Source organism: Neolamprologus multifasciatus, chromosome 6 (assembly GCF_963576455.1).
Source record: "Neolamprologus multifasciatus chromosome 6, fNeoMul1.2, whole genome shotgun sequence".
Taxonomy (NCBI): domain Eukaryota; kingdom Metazoa; phylum Chordata; class Actinopteri; order Cichliformes; family Cichlidae; genus Neolamprologus; species Neolamprologus multifasciatus.
Genome location: NC_140444.1, coordinates 494,444 through 512,359, shown reverse-complemented (window position 1 = coordinate 512,359; position 17,916 = coordinate 494,444). Strand labels below are relative to the sequence as shown.

Genomic DNA, 17,916 nt, shown 5'->3' with positions numbered 1-17,916 from the left:
CCTTGATGAAAGCAGAGGTGATAAGACCATCCTGTCAGTCTGAAGCTGCTTTACACTGACCAGCAAAGCTGCTGCAGTACAAACGGATCGATGATGCTGGAACTCGCTGCTCGCCTCTCGAGCCCTGCACGCCTGTGTTTTAAAAACTAACTGTTTATTAAAACTTCCTGCTCGTGCAGTTGTTTCCTGTCTGAAGCACAGGTCGTCATGCAGGTGTAACTCGTTATGTTCTCAGGTGTAGGATCGCCACGATGGACAAAAGGCAGAGTGAAACTGGATCATCTTCTCAGCAGGAACAGGAACAGCTGAGCCTAATTTAATTTCACCGTCACTGGAAATGAGTCTTATTCATTTTTGAGCCTCTGTAATAAAGAGCTGTTTTCTCTGGACTGTCCTCATGTGGATAACACTAAACTGTGTCGCCACATGGGGTCAGCAGAGAGAAGGTCCAGCGTGAACTCTCACATCAGGCATGACTCGCTTCCTTTCTCCTGTCTGGGAAGTTTGGGTCTGCTTTATTCTCTAGTGATCAGATTTAGAGATGCACAAAATGCACAGTCAAAAGAAAATCACTTAAGAAGGAGGAAAAGATGCAGTTTATGCAGAAAAATGAATCTGAGCTTCAGTTCGATGATTGAGTCTAAATCTGAAGATCAGAATGAAAAGAAACACCCGTGCGACACTGTGTCAGCCGTGATGTGTGGTCTGTAGTTTAATGCTGTATTTCCTTAAAACCTGTTTTTGTACATTTACATCTAAACCACAGAAACAGTCCAGTAATCTGATGAAATGAACATGTTTATGATGAAAATGTCACAGGTTGTCTGTATTATTCACCATCAGTCCATCCATCCGGTCCATTCTAGCGATTACATTCGCTGTGGCGCCACCAAGTGTGCACAGGTGCTCAGTGCGAGCCAGGGCTCTCTCCGAGGTCTGAGGACTTGACGCGGATCAGTCTAAACTAGCAGACGAGAAAAGAATAAAAACATCTGTTCGTGTGTGTCAGTGCGTGAACTCACTGGAGGATCTCGCTGCTACAGAGACACCGAGGAGTGATTGGACAACCAGAACCCAGGATACACAGGTTCAGTGAAGGTGGTGTTGAAGGTGTGGAGGTGGATCAGTGAGTCAGAGGAGATCCTGTAGAAGGACAGCGTGCCTGCAGGCCAGTCCACGTACACCGCTGCTCTGTCGAGGACAGAGGAGGACACGCGTGTTCCTCTGTTATTGTGCATCGCGTAGCACCCAACATGAGAGCACCTTAGACTCCACGAGTAGTTATTGTCTCCAAACCGAACCCTTTGGAAAGTGTTTCTGTTTTCTCTGTAACTCACTGCTATGTCAATCACTCCTTCCCACTCCACCTCCCAGTAACAGCGACCAGTCAGTCCACTGGTACACACCATTTGCACATATGAGAGAAACCTCTCTGAGTGAAAGGGATACGGCTGCGCGTCCACCTCACGTGTCAGCGTCCTGTTGTTGTCAGATAGTTTGAGGTTTCTGTGTAATGTGTTTGTGTCCGGCACAAGTGCACAGAAATCTGATGGAGAGAGGAAACAGCAAACGCTTTAACGTCTGAAGCTTTTACGTGCTGCTTTATTCACACGCTGACTGTTAGTAAGAGGAAAAGTTCAGGAGTTTATTGTTTGGATCTCCAGTCAGACTGAGAATGAATGCACACACACATTTCTGATTTAGATAAGTGAACACACACTCACACTTCTTCAGACCGGGTCTCAGCCTCTGCTCGCCACAATGTTCCAGCCTGGAGGAAGAAACAAAGTCTGATTAATATTAGGGTTGTCAAAATCAACGTGGATTCATCACGATTAATCCGATTAAAATCTTTAACGCAATTAACGCATCTGCAGCGCTGAATGACTCAAAATCCCTGAAATGTCTCTGTCAACGCATTTGGGGCAGTTTGTCCAAGTAGAGTTACCTTTGCACATGTGCAGTAGATCTGCTAGTGACGGGCAGCAGAACCTAATCAATATGGATGACGACAAACAGCACACTGGCCCTCTCGCTGGGAAATTTGAGTATAAAAAGCAACAAGACGGAGCAGTCGACCGACATAAAGTATTGTGCACATTGTGCAGGAAGGAAGTTTCTTTTCAATCTCAGCTTAAAACATTAACACGGAGCTTACGTTAGTCGGAGATGCTGCTAGCACTTTGGCCAGCGCGTCCCCTAGCCTGCGATAAACCAATCTCACAGAGGGAACTCAGTAAGTCTACCTCGGACAAACTGACACAGTTACCAAGTGAATTGCAACAAACTGCAGATCTATTAATATTGTTGAGGACACAGGCTTTACAAGCATTTCACAAGTCTCCAACAAGAAGCATAATAATGTCAAAAGTTCATCAGCTGTATGAAAGTGAAAAGCAGAAAAAGTCTTTAGCTGAGGCCAAACACGTCGCCCGACAGGAGACTGCTGGACTTCTGTCAGTAACAGTATCTTGGTGTTACTGCTGCTGGGAAGTGAAGTCATTTGCATTGAGAATAATGAACACAGAGGAGAGTTTTTGGTCTTAAAAATCTGTCCATCAGCTTCAGCGTGTCCAGAACTCTGCTGCTCGTATCACCAGGACTCCTTCTGTGCACCACATCACTCCTGCTCTGCAGCAGCTTCACTGGCTTCCGGTTAAATACCGCATCAATTTCAAGATACTTTTGTGCACGTTCAAGGCTACCCATCATCTCTCGCCTTCATACCGCTCTGACCTGGTTCAGCTCGCCATCCCTTCTCCGTGTCTCACATCCTCCTCCTCTCTTTCCCTTCCCCCCGGCTAGCCACCGTGGGGCGCAGGGCTTTCTGCTGCTCTGCCCCCATCATCCCTTCCTCCTGAGGTAAGAAACATCACTTCACTCCCTCTTTTTAAGTCCAGACTCAAAACTCACCTGTTCACATTAGCCTATTCCACATAAATTTTTCCATCCTGCTACTTTAATTTATTTTATGTATTTGCTCAACGTTTTATCCTTTATTATCTTGTAAATTGTTATGTTGTTGTTATTGCTTGTGTACAGTGTCCTTGAGTGTTTTGAATGGTGCTTTCTTAAATAGAATGTACTATTATTATTATTGTTGTTATTAATAATAATACCAAGTACCGAGGTAGTGAGTAACTATGTAACCTTCTCAGTTATTTTGCAGCAGTGTTGAAAACATGACTGAAATGAATGTAATGAGTGAGGACAGGGACTCATCAGTTTATTGTCAGTCTGCACTGTTGGAGCAGACGGTGAGTTGAAAGGCGTCAGCCTGCCAGTGTGCTGTTCATACCAGAGAGTTTCAAGTCTCCACTGAGGATCCTTCAGCCCAGCAGAGAGAAGCTTCACTCCTGAGGCTCCTGGGTGATTGTAGCTCAGATCCAGCTCTCTGAGATGGGAAGGATTGGATTTCAGAGATGAGGCCAGAGAAGTACAGCCCTCCTCTGTGATCTGGCAGCCTGACAGCCTGGAGACACACACACACACACACACACACACCCTATCTTAGCTTTTATTTTTCAATCGTTATTTTGTTGCAACTTAAAAATATATAAAATAATGAAAAGAGTATCTGTGTATAATTTTGTCTTAGTATAATGGTGAAAACTCTACTACAGAACTAAAGGATAGGATTTTTTCTCTATATATTTACATAATATATAATAAGTGCATTGTCGAAATAAATGCACACAACATGAATATACAGGGGGGGCCATTTATATGGATACACCGTAATAACATGGGAATGGTTGGTGATATTAAAGTCCTGTTTGTGGCACATTAGTATATGTGAGGGGGCAAACTCCTCAAGATGGGTGGTGACCATTTAGAAGTCCGCCATCTTGGATAGAACTTTTGTTTTTTCAATAGGAAGAGGGCCATGTGACACATCAAACTTACCTCTCCCGATCTGACCCCTTAGATTTTTATCTTTGGGGTCATCTGAGGACAATTGTCTATGGTGTGAAGATACGAGATGTGCAGCACCTGAAACTACGGATACTGGATGCCTGTGCTGGCATTTCTCCCGCGGTGTTGCTATCAGTGTGTGAAGAGTGGGAGAGGAGGGTTGCATTGACAATCCAACACAATGGGCAGCACATTGAACACATTTTATAAGTGGTCCGAAACTTGTAAATAACTCATGAAAGAATAAAGTTACGTTGAAACCAAGCACACCATTGTTTTTCTTGTGACATTACCAATAAGTTTGATGTGTCACATGGCCCTCTTCCTATTGAAAAAACAAAAGTTGTATCCAAGATGGCCGACTTCTAAATGGCCACCATGGTCACCACCCATCTTGAGGAGTTTGCCCCCTCACATATACTAATGTGCCACAAACAGGACTTTAATATCACCAACCATTCCCATGTTATTACGGTGTATCCATATAAATGACCCACCCTGTACAATAACTAACTACAGATATAGAATACACATTTGAAATTAAGAAATATGTACAGGTTATGAGAGTGTGGGGAGGAAAGAACATGATGTGCACAGTACTTTTACTGAATCAAGTGTCCAAAGTTATTGTAGCCTGAGTAAATACTCAGGTGTGTCATTGTGTGTTAACTGAGCAGTGAGCAGGGTGAGGGAGCATTGTTTTGCTTTATTTTGCTGTTCCTAGGGCTGCGCTTTTCTGGACAGAGATCTCAGATGTTGTTCCTGGATCTGCTGGAGCCACTCACCTGCACCAAATGCTCTGATTACCACTGGGACCACTGTTACCTTCACCCTCCACATCTTCTCCAGCTCGTCTCTCAGCTTCTCATGTTCCCCCCTAATGTTGCTATGACTCAGTATAGCTAAATGTATTAACAACTACTGTGTCCCGTTGGATAGCTGTCACCCTTTTGTCTGTTTCTGGACGTCCCACAGGATCTCAGCTCAGTCATTCTCAACCACTCTAGGGGGCATATCCCGATTCAACCTCGGGACGTCCAGGCCATACTCGACACAGATGTTCCTATATGCTATACCAGCGACTTGGTTATGGCGTTCCATATATGCACTGCCTGCTGGCATCTCATACCCTGCTGTTATGTGCTGGATTGTCTCAGGGGTATCTTTACATAGCCTGCACCTGGGGTCTTGCCTGGTGTTGTCAGTGTGCTCAGAGGTTCTTCCTGTGCTGCCATGATTAGTGCCTCTGTGCTGTTTTTCCATGATGGCTACTGTTCTTTTTCCTCTTGTGTCTGTGAAGGTTCTCAGTCCTCCAGGTCATCGTAGTCTAAGGAGCTTGGAAAGAAAAGCGTCTGGACTTCCTTAACTTTCTTGAAGACATTTCATCCGAGAAGCTTCTTCAGTTCTAAGATCAACTGGTGGAGAGTCCCAGATTTTAAGCACTATGGGAGTGTCCCCCCAAGAGGGTCATGGACCTCCTATTGATCCTCTACCTAATCACACAAGCCAAGGTGTGACAACAGGTGGGGGTCACAATCAGGGCTTATGACACCAACTGTCTGCAATCTATAACCCAGTTTGAGATCTTCCCAGACGCCTTAACGCCCACTCACATCCTGGGCCTTCTGACCTCAGTAAATCACATGATAGTGTAGGGCTAGGTCTCACAATGACCACATCTGAAACCCTGGCTGATTTTGACCTACACCTGTTTTCACATCTTGGCTCATGTGATTAGGTAGAGGATCAATAGGGGGTCCACGACGCTCTTGGGGACACTCCCAATAGGACTTAAATACCTAGGACTCTTCACCATTTGCTCTTAGAACTAAAGAAGCTTCTTGGATGAAACGTCTTCAAGAAACTTAAAGAAGTCCAGATGCTTTTCTTTCCAATCCTCTTAGACTCATTCTCTTCTTCTTTTTGAGGTTTCTGCTGCCTGAGGTATTCACAGAGCATATGATCAATTGTTGCCATCTCCCTGATGTACTTATGGATCTTTGATGTCTCATCCTGGACTGTGGTACTGACACTCACCAGTCCCCGGCCTCCTTCCTTCCGTTTGGCATACAGCCTCAGGGTGCTGGATTTGGAGTGAAACCCTCCATGCATGGTAAAGAGCTTTCGTGTCTTAATGTCAGTGGCTTCTATCTCCTTCTTTGCCCAGCAAGGTGCCTGATCACAGGCAGGTTGTGGGTGTTGATAGCCTGGATCTTGTTCTTACTTACGTTCAGCTGACTCCTCAGGACTTGCCTGACCCTCTGCAGGTACTTGGTGGTTGCAGCTTTCCTAGAGACCTCTTCATGGTTCCCATTTGCCTGTGGTGCCCCAGGTACTTGTAACTGTCCTTAATATCTGCAATGCCACCTTCTGGTAATGTAATCTCCTCACTTCTGACTACCTTCCCTCTCTTTGTTACTATCCGACTACACTTCTCTAATCTGAATGACATTCTGATGTCGCTGCTCTACATCCTAGTGGTATGAATCCCTCAATATCTTCTCCACTCCTGGCATTCAGCTTGATGTCATCCAAAGAGAGGAGGTGGCTAACAATTGCTCCATTCTGTAGTCGGTATCCGTAGCCTCTCTTGTCAACGATCTGGCTGAGGTGGTTCAGGCCTATGCATAACAGCAGTAAGGACAAAGCATCTCTTTGGTAAATCTCTCACTTTAGGGTGTAATTTGCTTGAAGGTGGCCTAAGGTTCCTGTTGATCTTATATAATTCTAGTACAGGAGCTGAAGCAGGATGGGACTTTTCCCTCCTGATAATCCTTGAGGATTAGGGCTATCAGTTAGCCTGGGTGTGTCTCATCCATTAGCAGCAGGTATATTTGTGCTGCTAGACACATGTAGAATGCAGTTAGCGTCATGTCAAGGGCTGGTACTGTCCATCTCTTCATACTTGAGACTCTTTCTTGGATGTCTCCCACTATGATGGTTACTGGATCCTGTTCAGGGAGATTGATATGGTCTGCTCTTAGATCCACTAGCCATTGAACATTGTTGTTATAAGTTGAGTCTTCTCCCATATGGTCTTCTAGTATTGCTCAGTCTCCAACTTTGGTGGGGCTGCTCTCAAATTGTTTTCCTGCCATTGACACTACACATCAGTAGAGAACAGTTGGTTTATTCTCCTGGCTTCCAACTTTCTCATATACCTCTTCAAATGGGTAGCTGTGAGTCTTTGCTTAGCAGTTCCCAAGGCCTCGGGTATGGACAGCTTGCTGTGCTTCTTAGTCACCCATTTCTTAATCACAATTTTCTGCCACTAACTTCTGTGCTATCTTGATTTTGTCTGTTCAAGTTGTAGCCAAGCATCTCATCATCCCCACCCAATCTAGGAGGGTGGGGGTGATGACGACCTGATGTCCTGGCACCCCCTTGCCGTAGCACTTGTGTTGTACCTCATCAATCTCTAAGGAACTCTAAACTACCAGTTGTTTTGCCATTGGTCCAAATGTTGGGTGTCAAAGAATGGGTGTCCATAGGATCCACATCCTCTTCATGTAACCCTTTGAGCTGGAATTACTTTCCATTCCAACAGGTCCCCATTCTCATCCCTTGTTCACTTATGGATTCTTGTTCCACTTCTCGTCAATGTATCCTAGTTCCTCTGCACCTGACACAGACCTTGTTAATCCAGGTGAAATCTATTCAATTCAATTCAATTTTATTTATATAGCGCCAAATCACAACAAATGTCGCCTCAAGGCGCTTCATAGATACAGAGTAAGAGAAATCTGACATAGGATGTCTTCAGTGCACTTTCTACATGTTTCCTCTTACTATTCAAATCGACATCCCTCCTAAAAACCTTTCTGTGAAACCCATCATACTTAACATTTAGTATTTTCTGGGTCTTAATAAGTGCTCTGAGGTCATCCTTCATATTGTCCAAGGACATAACATAATGACAGTGGAATGGTCAGCTTATATTTCCTCATCTCGCTCATCACCAGCTCCGGAGCTAACTCATCTCTCAGCCCAGTTGTCTCCTCTGTAGCTCGTCAATGATAACAAGTGCTGTTCCATGTAGTATCACTGACATGCTCAGTACCGTAATTTAGTCTTGTGTGTAAACACTGGACTCTAAAATAACAAAAAAATTTAAATCCCAGGAGTAAAAAAGAAGTGACAAATAACAAAACAACAAAGCATGAAAGAGCTACTGTAACTGCTGTGACTCAGCAAGGCAATTTAGTGGTTAACCAAAGCACTCTCATAGGTATTGAAAGTTTGCAAAGATGCAAACTTACAAAGAAAATAGTTAGCAGTTAGGGGTTAGATGTCCCAGTTATTAGTGAATGGATTAGAGCTATATTTCAAAACAATCTACTCAAATAATCTTAGAAGTTATTGTGAAGGCTGAAGTCAACTCTTGTACTGTTTTAGAGTAACAAAATGAGCCGATTTTGCCAAACATAATTCTGGAGCCAATATATAAAAACAATGACAGTTTCCTCCTGTTTGCAAGGGGTAATCTTCTTACTTGAGAGTCTCTAGTTCACAGTCAGAATCCTTCAGTCCAGCAGAGAGTAGCGTCACGCCTAAATCGCGCAGATCGTTGTTACTCACGTCCAGCATTCTCAGACTTAACACCTGGGAGCTGAGTACTAACGACAATTGGTGGCAGCATTTCTCTGTAAGGCCAGTTTGATTCAACCTGATGAAAAAAAAATTTCTTGTAGCCTTAGTTTATCTTTTTATAATCAAGGTAAGTATAAATAGTGCAACAGAGCACTACATAGATATTTCACAATGTGATCTGACCTGAGCATCTGTAGGTTACAGTGATGATGAACCATTCCAGCAGAGAGTAGACTCACTCCTGAATCCTTCAGGTCATTGTTACTCAGGTCCAGGTCTCTCAGACTGGAGAACTGAGAGTTGAGAAATAGTGAGAAGTCCTGGCAGCATTTTGCTGTGAGATTGGTTTGATTCAACCTGACAGAAAGCAACGAACAGCAATAAATATGCTTGTATTTATATACTGTCCACCTGTTTGCAGTCAGACAGCATTAATTCCTATACAGTTGTGTTTATGAGTTAAACTACAAACAAACAATGATGATAAATGATAAACATGGAACACAATCCACTGCAGCATTACAATACAACATTTCAGCTTACCTGAGGCTCTGTAGTGTACAGTGAGGAGTCTCCAGTATTGCAGAGAGCAACTTCAGACCCAATCCCTGCAAATTGTTGTTACTCAAGTCCAGTTCTCTCAGATTGGAGGACTGGGAACTGAGAACTGAAGACAAAGCTTCACAGCTTCTCTCTGACAGGTTACAGCCACTCAATCTGTAGAGGAAATAGCGATGCTGTTTATATGCTATAAAAAACTACTGTAGTAATTATAAAATGAATAATTATATTATTGTTTGAACAAATTTCCTCATGAGATATAATGACTATTAGTTTTACATAATTTAAATAATTTAACAAAAACTAGCACCTGTGATGCTATTGCAATATCTGGTTATCTGTGCACCTACAGAGCTTTGGTGGAGGCTTTGACCACTGGCAAAAGCCTCAAAAAAGCTTCTTCTGAAGCAGAAGCAGAGTACTTCTTCAGGTCAAAAACATGCAGATCTTCTTCTGATGACAGTAAGATGAAGACCAAAGCTGACCACTGAGCTGGAGAAAGTTCATATGTGGAGAGGCTTCCTGAACTTAGATACTGTTGGATCTCCTCTATTAGAGAAGAATCATTTAGTTCATTCAGACAGTGGAGAAGATTAATGTTTCTCTCTGGAGACAGATTCTCACTGAGCTTCTCCTTGATATACTGGATTGTTTTCTGGTTGGATTTTGACCGACAGTCTGTTTTTTTCAGTAGGCTCTGTAGTTTATCCTGATTGGTCTGCAGTGAAAGACCCAAGAGGAACCGAAGGAACAAGTCCAGGTGTCCGTTTGGACTCTGTAAGGCCCTGTCAATCGAAATTTTGTTGATCTTCGTTGAAGATATTTTACTGAAAGGCAGTTGAAGGATTTTCAGAGACAGTGGTGGTGAAAGCATCACATTTTTGTTGCTATTTATAAGTGACATCCTCACATAAAGAGCGGCCAGAAACTCCTGAACGCTCAGATGGACGAAGCTGAACATCTTGTCTTTCCCTTTCCTTCCTCGATCTTCTTTGAAGATCTCTGTGAACACTCCTGAGCACACCGAGGCTTCACTGAAATCAATGCCGCTCTGTCTCAGATCTTTCTCATAGAAGATCAGGTTGCCCTTTTCCAGCTGCTCAAAGGCCAGTTTTGCTAATGACTTAATGTATTGAATGCTCTTCTCTGGGCCATACTTTTCTTTTGTCCGATCAATCTGAAACACCAGGAACTCTGCGTACATCTCAGTCAGAGTCTTGGGCAGCTCTCCTCCCTCTCTGGTTTTCAACACATCCTCCAGAACTGTTGCAGTGATCCAGCAGAAGACTGGGATGTGGCACATGATGTGGAGGCTTCGTGATGTCTCGATATGGGAGATGAGTTTGTCAGCCTCCTCCTTACCTTTGACTCTCTTCCTGAAGTACTCCTCTTTCTGTGGGTCTGTGAACCCCCTGACCTCAGTCGTACTGCTGATAAACTCTCGAGGGATCTGATTGGCCGCTGCAGGCCGTGTGGTTACCCAGATGCGAGCAGAGCGTAGCAGTTTCCCATTGATGAGTTTCCTCAGCAGGACATCTGTTTTAGTTGCCTTTGTTACATCGACAGAGCGAATGTCTTCAGAATGAAGGTCGAGATGAAGGCGGCTCTCATCCAGCCCATCAAACACAAACAGAAGTTTGAATTTACTCTTGTCATAGTTGGTGATTCCTGATGACTGAACATCTGTAAAGATGTAATTAAGAGCCTCCTGTGGGATGCCTACAGTTTCTGGGATGCATTCATGAATGAGCTCTACCAAACTGAACTTTTCTCCCTTCAGAGGATTCAGCTGACGGAAGGTGAAGGGGAAAATCAGATGCACATCTTGATTGGATCTTTGTTCAGCCCAGTCCAAAACAAACTTGTGAACAAGGAAAGTTTTTCCAATTCCTGCGATTCCATTGGTCATCACTGTTTTGATGGGTCTGTAGTCTCCTGAAGGATGTTTGAACATGTCTGTGGGTCTAATAGGTTTCTCTGGCTCTGCTGGCTTCCATACTTTCTCAATCTGCCGGATCTCATGCTGTGTGTTGATATGTACATCATACCCAGCTGTGATGTACAGCTCTGTGTAGATATCAACCAGACGCTGTTTATCTTCTGCCCAACCTTCTTGCGTGCACATAAACTTGTCCTGGAAGTTTGATTGAAGCATTTGCTGGAAAAACTTGATGGGGCGAGGCTCTGGTACTGGAACCACCACATCTGTAACAAACATGAGGGGAAAAATACAAAGTGTGCTGTGTATATTTCACAAATACCCATGTTGTTGTTGGAAGCAGTAAACAAAAAGTTCCATAAAGTTAAGCTTTCATTGTTCAGAGGAAGATCAATAATACAACAGCACTGGTAAAAAAAAAAAAAAAATGTTAAGCCAGAGTTAAAATGTCCTCAGGGTACTGAATTTAGTGAATCCCTGGCCCTGGATCCAGCCCTCTGGATGAAACTACTTGCTAGGTGTAAGGAACCTATGTTATCACACAGCAAGCAGGTAATGCTCATTATGAGGTGGCCTCACTTCCTTGTGACAATTAAAGCCCACGCAGCAGATGTTGCTGCATTGCAACAGCAGTTTACTTATGTATTCTCCCCTCTGCCCTCTGACCATCCTCATAAAATACTTCTGTGATCTCAGAAGGACCTGACACAACTCCGTAACTGTGGTTTGTGTTTTTTTTATTGTTATCACACAATCTGCTATATGTCACCTTTTGGGACCTTACAGTGCACGCTGCCCTGGCTCCAGTGCTCTCCTCCAGCAGCAGCCTCCTCTCCAGGCCTGACTGCTACTGAAATAGGGAATGCAAAATGCTCACTGGCTGTGCAAAACCAGCTTCCCTGACACCAAACCCTGAACCTGCTGCTCCACTCCTCCCCTGCAGCTGAGCCACCAACCACACAGTGCCAACCCCCCCCCCCACCACCACCACCACCACCGCCCAACTTGCCTAGCCGGTCTTGAGATGTGGACAGGATGCAATAGCTGCTGTTTTATCCATCTGTGGCTGCACATGCTCACAACCCAATTGGTACCCCAGAAACTATACGTCCCTCCGTCCAACCACACACTTTTTTGGGTTGGCCGTGAACCCCGCCTGCCTCAGGGACTCCAGGACCACTACTACCCGCTGCATATGCTCCACCCAAGTGTCACTATTGATGATGATGTCTTCCAGGTCGGCTGCAGCATAAGGACGCAGCGACCAGTCTCTGAGACGCTGGAACGTGGCAGGGGCGCCGAACATTAGTGTAACGAACTGGTACAAACCGTAAAGAGTGGAGAAGACCCTTTTTTACTTCGACTCTGCAGACCAGGCAATCTGCCAGTAGCCCCTGCTGTTATATCCAGCATCGGCATGGGATAAGCATCAAACTGTGACACCTCATTCACCTTGCGATAGTCTACGCAGAACCATATAGATCCATCTTTCTTCACTACCAGAACTATGGGGCTACACCAAGCCATGTGTTACTCTTCTATTACTCCCAGCTTCAAAACTTCCACCAATTCCCTTTGCATGATTTGTCTTCTGTGCTCCAGTAACCTGTAGGGTCGTGAATGCACCATCACGTCAGGCCGCTTGTCAAATTGATGCACCATAACAGTCATACAGCTGGGTAAGGGGGAGAACACATTTGCAAAATGCTGTTGCAATGCAGCAACATCCACAACATCCACATCCACGCCTGTGTGCGATGGTCATCACAAATGAAGGGAGGCAGGAATGGTGGAATCTGGAGTCCAACCAACGATCCTACTACTGCACATTCACCTAATGTATATATCATATATAATGTTCTAATGTCCTTCCTCCACTCCCTCAGTTAGCAGTTATAGTGGAAGTGAGATAGCAGTAGGTCAAGTAAAGATTTTCTTTGTAAACTTTTTACCAAAACCCTTAATATTATTGTCTACATTTATCATGTGTGTCCAGCACTTTGGGCAGTGGTTGCTGTTTTTAAAGTGCTCTATAAATAAAGTTGGCTCAGTTATGTCTTTCAAGACTTCCTTAAATACCCAAAATTCCAATTTTACCTTCAGGGTGAGGAAGAGGAGCCTGTGTGTGTGTGAGAGAAGACAAGCTCTGCAACAGGTCATTCCTGCTGATCCTTTCTAGAACCTTTCTGGTCACCTCCACAGCTCCTGGAAGTCTGTAGATCTGTACCATCAGACTCACGGTGTCCCGCCTTTCTGCTTTTTCCAGCTGACATGCTTTGATTGATGGGAGGCCTTCCAGGCAGCTGTCCTGCTGCAGGAACCACTTAAAGTCATCAAACTCCTTTCCTCTCAACTCCTCCAGAATGTCCAAGAGGTCGACTGACGTCATGAGAGCTCCCTGATAGTCAGACAATAAAAGTCAATTCAATTCAATTCAACTGTTGTTGTGATAAAGTGTGTGTGTATGTATATATATATATTTAAAAAAAAGTGCCCCCCTCGCCCCTGTGGGCGGTCAATCCTCCAAACTCGGGTCCTCTACCAGAGGCCTGGGAGCTTGAGGGTGCTGCAGTATCTTAGCTGTTCCCAGGACTGCGCTCTTCTGGACAGAGATCTCCGATGTTGTTCCTGGGATCTGCTGGAGCCACTCGCCTAGCTTGGGAGTCACCGCACCTAGTGCTCCGATTACCACGGGGACCACCGTTACCTTCACCCTCCACATCCTCTTGAGCTCTTCTCTGAGCCCTTGGTATTTCTCCAGCTTCTCGTGTTCCTTCTTCCTGATGTTGCTGTCATTGGGAACCGCTACATCGATCACTACGGCCGTCTTCTTCTGTTTGTCTACCACCACAATGTCCGGTTGGTTAGCCACCACCATTTTGTCCGTCTGTATCTGGAAGTCCCACAGGATCTTAGCTCGGTCATTCTCCACCACCCTTGGGGGCGTCTCCCATTTTGACCTCGGGACTTCCAGGTTATACTCGGCACAGATGTTCCTGTACACTATGCCGGCCACTTGGTTACAGTGTTCCATGTATGCCTTGCCTGCTAGCATCTTGCACCCTGCTGTTATGTGCTGGATTGTCTCTGGGGCATCTTTACACAGCCTGCACCTGGGGTCTTGCCTGGTGTGATAGACCCATTAGCCGTTCCGAATGACAGCAACATCAGGCAACATCCAGCAGATCCCGGGAACAACATCAGAGCTCTCTGTCCAGAAGAGCGCAGTCCTGGGAACAGCTAAGATACTGCGCAGGACCCTCAAGCTCCCAGGCCTCTGGTAGAGGACCCGAGCTTGGAGGATAAACCACCCGCAGGGGCGAGTGGGGATTTTTTTTTTTTTAATATATACACATACATACATGTATATATACATATGTATATATACATGTATGTATGTGTATATACATATGTATATATACATACATACATGTATATATACATATGTATATATACATGTATGTATGTATATATACATACATGTATATATACATACATACATGTATATATACATATGTATATATACATGTATGTATTTATAGATGGATAGATAGATAGATAGATAGATAGATAGATAGATAGATAGATAGATCTTGAACCTGATATTTAATACCACTGCACAACATCTCACTTTACTGGTAATGGTACAATCCACTTTGTATTGTGTCATTCCTGTCTTGGTTTATTGTACATAGATATAGTTGCTAATAGTACCTTTTTATCTCTTAACTTAACCCAAATTTAGCGAGTTATTATTTATTTGTCATTTCTAGTTTCATATCTCTTGCACATAGATTATTTATATTCTTAGAATATATTAAAAGAAGAATATAAATAATCTATCTCCATTTTTTTTATAAATGGACCATGCATTTATAAGAATGGCATTTCGGTACGCTGTATACTGTGTATATTGTTGTATTGACAACAAAGACCTTAAATCTTGAGTCTTGGAAGGCAGCTCTGAACACCACATCCAGAACACCTTGGATTTCGTACAGAGGGTGAGAGATGTCATTAGGGAGGCAGATGAAACAATGGTCCCATACAATGTTACATCTGTCCTCCATCTCTGAATGGAGGAGGGGACCTAAGGGTACATCTGTCACCATGTTACAATGCTGTGATTGCAGACTCTCTGTGAATGGGACTCATGGTTATTGATCAGTGATCTCTGATCAATGGGCTACTCTATAATACAGTCAGCTGCACTGATAGCAATGTGGAATTGCACATATGGGAAGTGGAATTGTTTTGCCCCCTTTCTCTAAAATACTCAAAAACTGTATTGTTTACATGAAAATACTTACAGTATTACTGGCGTCTTTTTCCTTTAAATTACTGTGTAGGCAACCAATACTTACATGACAGATTCAGAAAAATGACACCATAAATCACAGAGATTATTATGAAGTATTAACACATATGGTAATTAAGGTAAATGCAAGTATTCAGTAAAGTATGTTAGAGTATGACGCTAGTACATTTAAATAACATTTAAATAAAATGCAACAGAATGATTTTTCCTCGGCACACCAACAGCAGTAACACTGATCATGTTACTAAAGATTCTAAAATACTACTAAATATTCTTTTAATGGTCCGACCACAACAGGTCTGATAGATTCAAACAGTTAACAGTGATCTGTAAGTAACAGTGTGTTTAACACTCACCCCAAAACAAGTCTCACTCACTTCAATGTAAGCAGTAGTCATGTGGAGAGCTGTACAAAACTGAGAAAGAGGAAATATGTATACACCATTTCCTCAATCTGTAGCAAAAGTACAGGGTTGGCTAATGTGTTGTGACTGTTTCACATCCTGTTACTGTAACTTTAACACAAAGCTGAGAAACTCACTCTGAAACATCTGAGCATGTACAGATCGAGTTAAATCTGAATGCACAGAAACCAGCAGACTGAGGGGACCAACCAATCACCACGCTCGTAACGACGGGTCAGTGATGACATAGAGTCAGGAGTGTTTCAGGCATAGAGCTGAAAAAAGAAGAGGAACGATCATCACATCTTTTTCACAACCAAACAGGAAGTGCATCATTTCCTTGTGTGAACACAGCTGTCTGAGCAGCTTCACACAAAAAATAGGTGAACCGACCCTTTAAACCTGCGAGAGTTAACCAGCTGTAGTTAAAAGATGGACACGGCCTGTCCCTGCTGTCACTTGATGCGAGGTACCCTGGACCGGCTGCAGACCACACAGAGTGGACAGTGAGGCTCCTGGATGACACAGACCCCGTCACCTCTCGTTTCGATTATTCTCTCCTCTGTGGTCTCCTCATAAATCTCTCCATAAACTGCAGTTAGTTCAAAATTCAGCTGCTCGTATTATATCCAGAATTAGATCCACTGAACATATAACAGCTGTTGGCTTCCAGTTTCTGCTTCTTACTTTCAAAGCCTTCATAACCTCGCTCCTCCATATTTATCTGATCTCCTCCGTACGTGCTCGCACGCTTGTATGCTCTTCTTCAGCCTCCCGTCTCCACCTGCTCGTCTGACCTCCACAGGACTCAGAGCCGTTAGTTGTTCTGTCCCGAGATGTTGGTCGTGTCCAAATTCATGGGCTGCTTCCTCCTGAGGCCGCATTTATAGACCGATTACGTCACAGCGACGCGCCGAAGGCTGTCCAAATTCGTAGACTCCTCCGAATGCAGCCAACAAATGCGTCCTCCTTTTCCCCGAATTTGAAGGATGGGTCGGGTGTGTCCTTCATGGTTCACCATATCCCAGAATTCATAGCGCGGCCCAGCCAAGCTCCAGTTTCCAACAATGGCGGCCGCTACTAAGTTTTAAAATTACTCTTACTAATCTTTCTGGGTCACAAAATAAACTTTTAACATATTTTCTGGCGAGAAAGTAGCTGTGTAAACATCAAACATCTGCTCGTTTATCAAGACACCACATATTTGCAAAAGTGCTTCGACGTTTTCAGAGACGTCTGTTACCCACCAGCTCGATAGCTCGCCGGGAGCTCGAGGGTCACTGAAGCCGCCGAGAACGGCACAACTCCCGGCACATCATTTTCAGATCACCGCGGAGTTTCGCTGCTCGGGTTAAACGTAATATATAAGTCACTTAGACAACCTAAAAATGTTATTGTTGGGCTTTTTTCAGTGTTTTGTTTGTTCGTGAGTAAATCGGTTTGGCTGAGATTAAAGTTATTAGATTAGATAAAATAAAACTTTATTAATCCCTCGGGTGGTTTTCACACAGCTGAATAAACGTCAAACAGAAAACTGATTAAACAGAAGTGTGAGACGGTCGAGAGTTTACTCCAGTGTCCTGTTATATTTTAGATAGCAAGGAGCAGACGGCTGAGTTTATGAAACGCTAATCTGAAGGCTCGACCGTCCAATTTCACGGCCATTTGCTTCCGGCCTACCCGACCTTCTGAGGACCCGGCCCACGTAGACCGCAAAGGCCGGGTCCTCAGGAGGATGCAGCCCATGAATTTGGACACGACCGTTGGATGCTCTGACACCACATCTCCGGGCTACAAACTCTGTCTCTACTTTTAAATCTTCAAACCCATCTTTTCAGGATTGCATACCCTTCATCGTGACCCCATCTTTTTTTTTTTTACCTTGTTTAGCTTTTATACTTGTTCTGTATTTTTCAATTACCTTTGTTTTTATTTTGTTGTACTAATGTAAGGTGACCTTGATGATCTTTAATGGTCTCTAAAAATAAAATGTCCATCCATCTTCTTCCACTTATCCGGGGCCGGGTCGCGGGGGCAGCAGCCCAAGCAGAGAGGCCCAGACCTCCCTCTCCCCAGCCACCTCCTCCAGCTCCACACCAAGGCGTTCCCGTAGCAATGGGCCAAACACCCCACACTCCTGGAGCACCATGCTATAATAAAATGTATTATTATTATTATTATTATTACTT

The 17,916-nt window shown here is 43.9% G+C and overlaps 1 protein-coding gene and 1 long non-coding RNA gene across 5 annotated transcripts; one reads left to right on the top strand and one right to left on the bottom strand.

Moving 5' to 3' along the window:
* Positions 1 to 104: 104 nt before the first annotated feature.
* Positions 105 to 16,048, bottom strand: LOC146516039 (NACHT, LRR and PYD domains-containing protein 3-like). 4 transcript variants are annotated; one of them, XM_085163916.1, is made up of 10 exons: positions 15,865 to 16,048; positions 15,680 to 15,739; positions 13,103 to 13,403; positions 9,417 to 11,271; positions 9,049 to 9,222; positions 8,689 to 8,862; positions 8,408 to 8,581; positions 3,299 to 3,472; positions 1,725 to 1,771; positions 105 to 1,546 (listed from the first exon to the last, which is right to left on the bottom strand). In XM_085163916.1, exons 1-10 carry the CDS (start codon positions 15,880 to 15,882, stop codon positions 1,038 to 1,040), a joined length of 3,486 nt encoding a protein of 1,161 aa, XP_085020042.1. In that variant the 5' UTR covers positions 15,883 to 16,048; the 3' UTR covers positions 105 to 1,037. The 4 variants fall into 4 exon arrangements, with proteins under 4 accessions (XP_085020042.1, XP_085020041.1, XP_085020043.1 ...); XM_085163915.1 differs by lacking the exons at positions 15,680 to 15,739; positions 15,865 to 16,048 and adding an exon at positions 14,941 to 15,673; XM_085163917.1 differs by lacking the exons at positions 13,103 to 13,403; positions 15,865 to 16,048 and having other exon boundaries at positions 15,680 to 15,745.
* A 38-nt stretch (positions 16,049 to 16,086) lies between these two features.
* Positions 16,087 to 17,718, top strand: LOC146516038 (uncharacterized). The gene is made up of 2 exons (XR_014874714.1): positions 16,087 to 16,739; positions 16,780 to 17,718. It is a non-coding gene; the product is annotated as an uncharacterized LOC146516038 (long non-coding RNA).
* Positions 17,719 to 17,916: the final 198 nt, after the last annotated feature.

What these genes read in the sequence shown, in the direction of transcription:
- LOC146516039 (XM_085163915.1), bottom strand. Translation starts at nt 15,117, where the DNA reads ATGGTGACAGATGTACCCTTAGGTCCCCTCCTCCATTCAGAGATGGAG. An exon ending in TGTGAACTAGAGACTCTCAA is followed by an intron (nt 3,473 to 8,407) that starts GTAAGAAGATTA and finishes GTGTGTCTCCAG; the next exon opens with GCTGTCAGGCTGCCAGATCA. An exon ending in TGGAGACTTGAAACTCTCTG is followed by an intron (nt 1,772 to 3,298) that starts GTATGAACAGCA and finishes TTCTTCCTCCAG; the next exon opens with GCTGGAACATTGTGGCGAGC.